Source organism: Elephas maximus, chromosome 9, assembly GCF_024166365.1.
Source record: "Elephas maximus indicus isolate mEleMax1 chromosome 9, mEleMax1 primary haplotype, whole genome shotgun sequence".
Taxonomy (NCBI): domain Eukaryota; kingdom Metazoa; phylum Chordata; class Mammalia; order Proboscidea; family Elephantidae; genus Elephas; species Elephas maximus.
In genome coordinates, this window is record NC_064827.1 from 82,408,652 (window position 1) to 82,417,701 (window position 9,050).

General features: G+C 47.6%; 1 protein-coding gene across 8 annotated transcripts in view; it reads left to right on the forward strand.

Moving 5' to 3' along the window:
- PRRC2B (proline rich coiled-coil 2B) overlaps positions 1-5,623 on the forward strand; it is a 90,723-nt gene extending 85,100 nt beyond the window's left edge. For 5 of the 8 annotated variants that reach the window (XM_049895132.1, XM_049895131.1, XM_049895133.1 and 2 more), the window contains exons 30-32: positions 124-215; positions 2,499-2,580; positions 3,897-5,623. In XM_049895132.1, coding sequence (XP_049751089.1) covers positions 124-215; positions 2,499-2,580; positions 3,897-4,031 — 309 coding nt within the window. In that variant the 3' untranslated portion in view covers positions 4,032-5,623. The remainder of the gene's footprint in view (positions 1-123; positions 216-2,498; positions 2,581-3,896) is intronic. The other 3 variants (XM_049895137.1, XM_049895138.1, XM_049895140.1) reach the window with 1 other exon arrangement.
- The last annotated feature ends 3,427 nt before the right edge of the window (positions 5,624-9,050 follow it).

Below are 9,050 nucleotides of genomic sequence, written 5' to 3' on the forward strand. Positions count from 1 at the left end.
GAAGAGTCTATCTGTTTAGAAATTCTCATGGGTACCCACTGACTCTGCCCCACACTGCTCAGTGAGGACCAGGCTGTCTTAGGGCCATCAATTGACCGTTTATTGCTTCTTGGTCTCCTGTAGTCCTCTCAGATGGAGATGAAGGGCTTCCACTTTGCCGACAGTAAACAGAATGTTCCTTCAGGAAGCTCCGTACCATCGCCACAGACCTACAGGTAAAGAAATGCCCTGGGGCCTGGATACTGAATAGTGAGCATTTGCTGTAGACAGGACTCAGTGGCTCAGATGAATTAGGTGGGGCCCAGCAAGTAGTGGAGGGGCTTTGATGCCTGGTCCCCTTTGAGGCTGTTGTGAGTCACTGTGAAGTTTCACTGGTGGGACACACTCGTGTGTTAGTTACCATGCGAAAGCCGGGAATGGGGAGACTGGTTGTTGTTGTGTTTTTAATCATCATAATAAAATGCCCTGGATTGGGAGAGTTCTCTGGGAAGGTAGGAAAAAGAATGGCTAAGGTTTTAGTTGATGTCAGGACCAACCCTGACTATTCAGAGCTTTCTCACCAAATTAAAAAAAAAATAAAAGGACTCATTGGCCAGTGAGGCTCATCCCTGCCAGGGAAGAAAGTGACCTTTCCCAGGGAGTCTGGCTTCAACCTGAACTGGCCCCCGACCTTGCTGCTAGGGGACTTTTTATTGCTGGGCTTGTGGTGCCATTCCTTAAACACCACCAGTGCTCTTTTGGCCCCTTCTGTGTCTGTCTCCGGCTACAGTGACTGTCCCAGGTTCCCTTAGCGTGATTCATAAGTGATTTTGTTGAACCATGGCAGAGAACTCCCCATTCTGCTGGTGTCTTCAGCCATAGAATGTGTTGGGTTGGGAGGCAGCGTGCTCTGGATTTGGGCCCTGAAGTTTTCGTACAGTCGACTCCTGTTATACGTGGGAGGTTCCTGGAAACCACCTCCTGTTTTGCCAATGAGTGAAACACATACATGACCTGCAATGCCTGTGATATAGGTTAATGCCATAGCTCCAGGATGGAGCAGGGCTGCTTCACTGATTGAGGAGCACCCCTCCAAATCAACTCTCCTTTGCCTGTGAACAGTTCTTGCTGTAGTCACCCTGCCTCATTGCTCTTTGAATGTCAAGGCTGAGTTCATCTTCATCACCTCCATTCCACACTTCCAATTTCATTTCCAGAGAAGGGGATTTTTGTGACGTTTTCCCACTTCATCTTCTGTTCTTATTTTCACTCTCTGGGCTTTGTTTTTTTTGTTGTTGTTGTTGTCGTTGTTCAACCATACTTTTCACGTAGGCCCACACGAAAGAATTATGTGAAAAAAGCATTTAGACAGCAGCACAGGACAGTGAGTACAATTTGGAAGAAAGAAGGACGCTCCTTGTGCTTCAAGTATGAATAGATGCTGTAGTTGCCCTCCTGCCAGCAGCAGACTCTAACGACAACTGACTACAGAGCCTTCCCCAGCGAGGCAAAATCCAGACGATGGAAGTGCAGATAACAAGAGTCGCCTGTGTTCACTTTGTGTCGGAGAGGCCGCAGCTTTATTCTATGGGGAATATGTAGACAGTATAAGTCTTTATTAGTGACCTTTATTTCATTGGTGTTTGGGGGGCTTGGGAAATTGGGGTATTTTTATAGAGCGGTGTTTCCCAAAGTTTCTAGAAGCAGGACTTCTAAGACATGCCCTGCAAAAAAAAGACATTCCCTGGTCATGTGCTTGGGGAGCATTCTATCCAGTACAACTGGTTGGAGAGTAGTGGTCCTACAGTCAAGAATCCTGTTGCACTTTGTGTAAATAGCATTTCTCACGTTTTTTGACCATTGAATCTTTTTCATGTAGCACCTAATTAACATCCCGGGGAACTAGTGGTCAAGTGGAATACATCTAGAAGGATTTTTGTTTGCTTTGGTCTCCTTTCCACCCCGCCTCCTAAAAGTGAAAATAAGAAAAATAGCTAACATAACTCTGGTTTAGTGTCAAGTTTGTTGATCTTATAGTGCATGAGGCACTGCATCATGTTGGTATAGACCATCAAAACCCTGGAGATGGACAGCGTCTGTCCACCTATAGTAGAAGTTAAGGTAGAGGCAGCCAGCGTCCATTCATAGTAGGACAGAGGTCCAGATAGAGGCCGTCAGTGTCTGTCCATCTGTAGTAGGGCAGAGGTCCAGGTAGGGATGGTCAGTGTCTGTCCAGCTGTTCAGGTAGAGTGCCTCAACCTCTCCTCTCCCTTTGGCACATCCTTTAAGCTGTGTTTGAGGTGCTAAGGTAGACAGTGACTACTGCCCCTCCCCCCTTCTGTATTCTTGGCTTTCTTAGGTCTTTGTTTTTCCATCCAAGAGGTCTATAGACTGCCCAGAGTGAGTGCCTCAGGCCACAGGGGCCCATCCTTCCTCATGCCTCCTCCGAGTGCTAGGCTTTGATTCCGTTTCTGTGGTGACGCATTGTGTATTCTCACCCCTGCCTTTGGTTTTTTCAGGCCTAGCTCTGCTAGCCCCAGTGGGAAGCCCTCTGGATCAGCAGTTAACATGGGCTCTGTGCAGGGACACTACGTTCAACAGGTAGAAGATGGCTCTCCAGATCTTCCAGCCCGGGACACTTAGGCCTGTCTCCAAGCGCCAAAAGAGAAGGGGCTCTCCAACCTATGAGTGCTCCTTTTGTAAAGAGAGACATGCCCTAGTGGTTAGATCCGGGAGCCGGGCAGCCCGAGTCTCTCCTGGTGAAGGCATTTCTCCTCTTGACGGGCGTCTGAATCCTTCCTTGTCCTGAAGAGAAGGGAGGATACTGATTCCTCTGAGGAGGTGACGCCAGAAGGTGTACTACCCATAGCAATGTTGGGCTGAAAGGCGCTCTGGGAGACTCGGTTAGGTCTGTGGGTTAGCTGTAGAAGCCGGGGTGTGTGTGCGTGCGTGAGTGTGCTAGCTCTAGTAAGTGGCGTGTCTCGTCTTTGTCTTGGCTGGGTGGGATTAAGTGTTTTATAATAAAAAGAATTTTCAGCGTCTTTTCCTTCAAGCACTGTTCTCTTCATTGCTACCCTAAAACGTAACTGGGGGTCCCAGAGCTCAGAAACCTCAGGTGTAGGTTTTTTAATAAAACAGCATTACTGGTTTGTGGAGGTGGAAGGTTGATTGGTCTCATTTCACTCCTCCGTATTGGGTTTCCCTGGAGGGTGCTACTTGAATTTCATGGGATGAGCTGCTGAAGCTTTCTCCTGGAGTTCAGACCGTTGTGTTAGGGGCAGAACCGTGGTTAGTTCCTTTGACACACTCCACTCTGCAGGACTGCAAGTTAATGGAACCTTGAGTGGGAAGCTAGGGGTCAAACGTGGGCACTGGGGAAGGTTTCTACAAAGTGGGAGTCATAAGGGTTGACTGAATAATGGTCAAAGGTCTGGGAGAGCTAAGTCTGCCCAGAGGCACATCCCACCCCCATCCCAGTCCCCTTGGCAGATTTTTAAGGGTTCTAAGACTTGTAGGGTGCAGTTGATCTGCTTGGAAGTGCTTTTCTGCCTGTGAGGCATGGGGTGCACTGATTTGAAAAGATTCTCTCCGTTGGCCTTGGGACCAGAGATGCTTTAGTCCTGGGAAGCTGCCATTCCTCCTGCAGAGGCCTGTGAGCATCACTGAGTGCTTCCTGGAGGAGCGGTGTCTTCCCACTTCTCCAGTCACTGTACTCAGACTCGCTGGAAGGGAACAAAGCAGTCACATGCCAGTTTCACTTACTAGGCAAGTTGTTTCTAAGTCCGGTCCTTTGGCCAAAGGATGGACTTCTCAGGGTAGCTTTTTCTCTGCAGAGCAGGAAGGAGGTGGTGGGAGCTATGTATCCAGTCGGATGTTTCTGAGTTAGGTTAACTTTTTCCCCGCTCATCTGTCCAAAGGCAAAACAGCGAGTGGATGAAAAACCCAGCCTGGGATCTGTGAAGCTGCAGGAAGCCCCCTCGGCTGCTTCCCAGATGAAGCGAACTGGAGCAATCAAGCCTCGGGCAGTGAAAGTGGAGGAGAGCAAGGCCTGAAGGCGCCTGGCCCCACCACCGCCTTGCCCCCGTGTGAGGACAGTGCTGCCACTTGGTCTCGACAGTATCAGCCAAGTATCGACAGCCAGATACTTGGGAATCTCACCAGATCTACCGTCCAACCACCTGGCCCGGTCTGAGAGAGAGATCTCCCTTCTCGTCTCTACTCCTGAAAGCTCCATTGTCCAACCAGCTTGCACCCGTGGATATATGGCATTGACCTGCTTGCTTTAATACGAAACAAACAAAAAAGCAAACAACTCCTTCATTCTCATCTTCTTTCCGCCATGACTGTGGAGTGACTCAAACCTTTTGTGCAGTGCAGATTAACCCTTCCCTTCCCGTGCTCCCCTCCTTTTCCTGTCCTGCTCCTCACAGCCAGGGCGCTTTCAACAGTATCCCTTCTTGCCCCTTCCCTGGTTTCAGTTTGACCTCGTGGTACCCAGGCATAGTGGTTTGGCAGCAGGGTCATTTGAGTTTGAGGTTTTTTATTTTTAAAAGCAGCTATGGTTTTTATGAAAGGGAAAGGAAAAGAAAACAGAAACACGAGCTATATGTCTGTAGAGCTGAACTTTTCTACAAGTTCTTTGCCATCCTCTCCCTTCCCACTGTTCTGTTCTCAGTGGTTTCCTTTAACCCTTCTTGTTTAATTTGATACATCACTGCGATACCTTAAGAGATAACGCTTAAGAATGCGTCCCCTCCCTGTTTGGTTAGCCTTTGGTTGGTCAACCTTTGATACTATTTGCAGAAAGAAATGGAGGTTATTTAAGGCACTGATGATGACCATTTTTTGATATTCAGCTACATGCTTTGGAAGCAGTGGTGTAAGCAAAGTGGAAGGTAGGTTGATGTCTCAGTCGCCTGGTCTAATGACCGCAGGGGGCTTATGGGCAGCCCAGTGAAGCTGATGGTGTTTTTAGCATAAAAATTACACAGAAGTTTTGTCCTAGACTCTTCTAAAAGCCAGTTGATACACTGACCCCAGGGCAGCAGAGATGAATCATGGAAATACAGAATCTCTGGTGTTTTCCACATTTTGTCAGGTTGATGAAAGCTGATAGTACCCACATGCCTCACCAGCATGCTCTGCTTTGGGTCTTGCCACCACCCAGTCCCTTGGGGGCTGCTGTGTTTTCATGCTCACTTCCTTTTCTCAACTCCTTCCATAAATGTCACTTGGCTTCCTTCTTCCTGAGCCTGCCTCTTTCTCCTCTGGGTCTCCCACTCTCTACTTGTCACACAGCTCATGACTAAAAACGAGGTTCACTTGCATAGTGACAGGAGTACCTGGACAGTTTTTTCGTTGAGACTGCAGCGAAGGTATGTGGTCTGCAAGGCTGCTAGGAACTTTTCTTTGCTTCTATCAGCAGACTGGGGTTATTAGGACTGAGGGACCTGGGCTGGGCAGTAGGTGTCAGTCTTGTGGGTCTGTACAGACAGCTGGGGCAAGTCTGAGGTCACAGAGCTGGCTGTATAGTTCCGGACACAGCCTGGACAGCCTCCGAAAAAAGACAGCGTCTGAGGTCTGCAGAGTTGCCTCTAGCAGAGTTTTTGTGTGAGTCATTGTATGCCTTTTTTTTTTTTTTTTTAAATAAGAAACAGAAGGAAATTGTCCAGAATTCTGCCGTCCCAAGGAAAAGGGGAGGAGGGGAAATCTTGAGTTTCTCAGATGCTCTTTAGAGTAACTGGCCAGCAGGCTGCCTGCAGGGGTTGCTGCATGCTAACTACTGGTGGTAGATACTGAGACCCAGCTCAGAAAACGGCACAGGGCGAGGGCTGGGATGTGGGGAGGAGCTCAGTGTCACTGGGCGTCTAACAGCCGCTCAGCCTCTGGGATCTCAGATCTACATCTATAGTGTGACATCCCCTTTCCCCCATCCCCTGTTCCCACAGAGCATGGGGAAAGAGGCTTCTTAGGAACTGGTAAAGTAACTTTGTTGTTCTTTACTATTCTAAAGAAGTTGGGGAATGAATAACCTACCAGCAAAGAGTGCCGATGTCTCTTGCCCTGGGTACTGTCTGGGGAAGGGGCAATTTTATTGAAAGATGCTTTATTGCTTAATCTATAGCTTTTAGCAACTCTCCTCCTTGCCTTTACCAGACCTTCCTTCTTAGCAGCTTTTTTTTTTTTCCTCCTCTGTCTCCTGAAACTTTACTCATGAGCCCCTTCTCAAAGGACTGCCTGCTTGCTGTTAGCAGCACTCCTCTGCCCGGTGTCTCTCATCTGCTCTTCTCTCCCCTGTGCCTGTGGTGAGCCCTGCCCCGACCACAGCTCCTCACCCCCACCCTGCCAGCATTGCCAAGGTGCCCCTGGGTGAGTCTCAGTCTGCTGAGGCCACACAGATCCATCTCTGCCTGTACACTTCCAAATACGTCCAAGATCCACTCACACCTAATTCCGGTGCACATTACTCGTCAAAGAAAAACATTTTCTTCTCATTTGAAATTCAACAGGACAGTCCTGGATGCTGTTACAAACTCAAGATGTACACATCAGGTGCACCTGCTGTCAGAATGACAGTACTTCCTGTTTGAGAAAAGAAAATAAAAACAAAAAGGTCGCCTGTTCTCCAGCCCTTTTCTCTTATCCTATAATTCTCCCCCTCCTCTCTTCCCCAAATAAAAACAAAAAAACACTAGAATTTATTTATATGTATTGATGTTGTAGATCTAGGTAAAAAAAGTAAATGTTTCACTGCTCTATTTATATATAATGTCTGAATTATTCTGTGCAGGAAAGGCCAAGATTTGCATGTGAAGTTGAGTGCGTTCACCACCTCTGTGCGACTTAAGCTGCGGTCTCCTCCCCGCTAAGATAGAGATTTTAAATTTGACTTTGTAGGGGCAGAGGGCAGGCCTGTGGGCCTCCCTGATACCCCAACCCCTTCCTTGGTCTGATTAATTAAATGCAGTTTTTAGTGCAGAGATGTTTTAAGGTGCAATATCTCTCTTCCTTTCATGTGGTTTTAGAGCTAAGCTCAAGTTAATAGGACTTAGGGTCTTGTTTTGGTTCCAAGCCCCCATCCTCGGGGTGCAAATACATGCAGAGGCTTCTGCCAGGAGGCTGTGGAGCCTTTGGGGGAACAGGTGATGGCCAGCACTTACCTTTTCTGCTGCTGGGATGGGTGGTGGCACCTTTGCTTGCTGAAAACACCCTCCTCCTTGATGCTGCCAGCTTTGCACTGGCCACTGAGGTTACCATCTATTGCTGGGCACCCAGCGACCCTGCAGCATTTACGTGTCCACTGTTGACTACTCAGTCCAGTGAAATTCCAGAGTGTCGGGTTGTGTATCTGAAGGGTGCTGCCCACCCGCTGAAGACTTCTGCTAGCTGCATTTGGTCAGGTTTTCTTTACTGTTGCTTCCCCTTTTCTAGTCACATGGTTATTCTGAAACTTGGAATTAATAAGCATCTGGCCATAGATTCCTTAAGGGGAAGAAAAAGGGGTGACTTTAGTACACATTCAGAAAAATTGGTTCAGTTCCAACACTGCAGTTATTCCAGGGATATTGGAGTATCTTGTCATTAAATATAGGTATCAGTTCTCACCAGCAATGCGTCTTGTACTTCTGGTCCGCCTTCTGGATGGTTAATGATGGAGTTTTTGACTGATGCTCAGAGCCAAGGAGAACCGGCCCGCTGAGACAGTTTGTAGCAACTCTGGTAGAGCCCCCCTCCCTGCTGTTTGGTTCCCCTCCACCGAATAGTTGCACGTGGCCTCTCAAATCTATTTTGTCCCTTTTTACTTCTTGCAGAGCAAGCCTGGGTTGAAGGGTCCGTTGGAAATGGCCTTTGACAACCAAGGACATGAGAGCATTTGTGCTTTGTTGTGTTCTGTGATGAATGGGAAACGGACTTCCAGAAAGCCAACTCTCCTCCACATGTGAGGTGGGCCTAAGATAAATAGATCCTCCAGAACGGGAGTGGTTCCAATGTTGGAGACACAGCTGAGCTCTCTGGAAATCTCACTGGGACCACCAGCATGTACTTAGCTACAGCGGTTTTCCAGGCACATCAGACCCACCACTCACCCATTCCTACACCCCAGCTTGGTGGCCACGAAGATGGCAGCCATGTCCCAGCACCCTGTCTCAGCATGTTACAAAGCCTTGGAGTGGAAGTTTCTATTAAGGCTCTGTGTGGACGTCTTCTTCCATTGTTTAAAGGGGATTCTGTACTCTTAAGCTTTTAACCTCATGCCTTGCATAGTACAAAGGATATGGGGGGGGTGGTTTTTTTCTTGAGAGGGATTCTTTTTTGTTTCCTTTTGTTACTGTTTATTTTGGCCTTTCCTCTCTTTGTCTTTTCATGTAGACCAGATATTTGAAAGGGAAGACGATGGCATAAAGTGTAATGTGCAACTTGTTTATACATTATTTTTTGGAAACTTACTTTGGATGGGAAATTGAATCATGGATTCTCCAGGCCCAGTAGAGGCACTCCCCCTTTGCCCTTTCACCCAGGCTCAGTACCTATTGTTTCTCCTTTCAAATATGTGATTGTACTAGCTCTTTCCATATGAAAGAATTCTCCTTATTTAAATAAAAAAAGTTAAAAAAAAATAATAAAACTGAACATGCTTTCTCAGGTGGTGCGTCCCTTGTTTCTCAGTCATTTGACTAGAGAGACTTACAGATGGAAGAGTTTTGGTTTTGTGGACAGTTTTCATGGAAACTAGGAAGGAGTGACTTGGCTGAAAGGTCCCTGGGTGGTGCAAACATTTTGTGCTCAACTGCTAACCTAAGGGTTGGCGGTTCAAACCCACCCAGCTATGCTTTGCGATCTGCTTTTGTAAAGATCGCGACCAAGAAAATCCCATGGAGCAATTCTGTCACACACATGCGGTGCCGTGAGTCCGCGTCTCCTTGACGGCAGTGGGTTATTTTGGTCTGGATTTGGTTGAAATGCCTTAAGTGATGTCTAGGGAAGAGAAGGGACTGAAACCCATAGCTGAAGTACATCTTTAAAATGTATTAGTATCCACCTTTCACACCCCCATCTAGTCAGATTCTGCC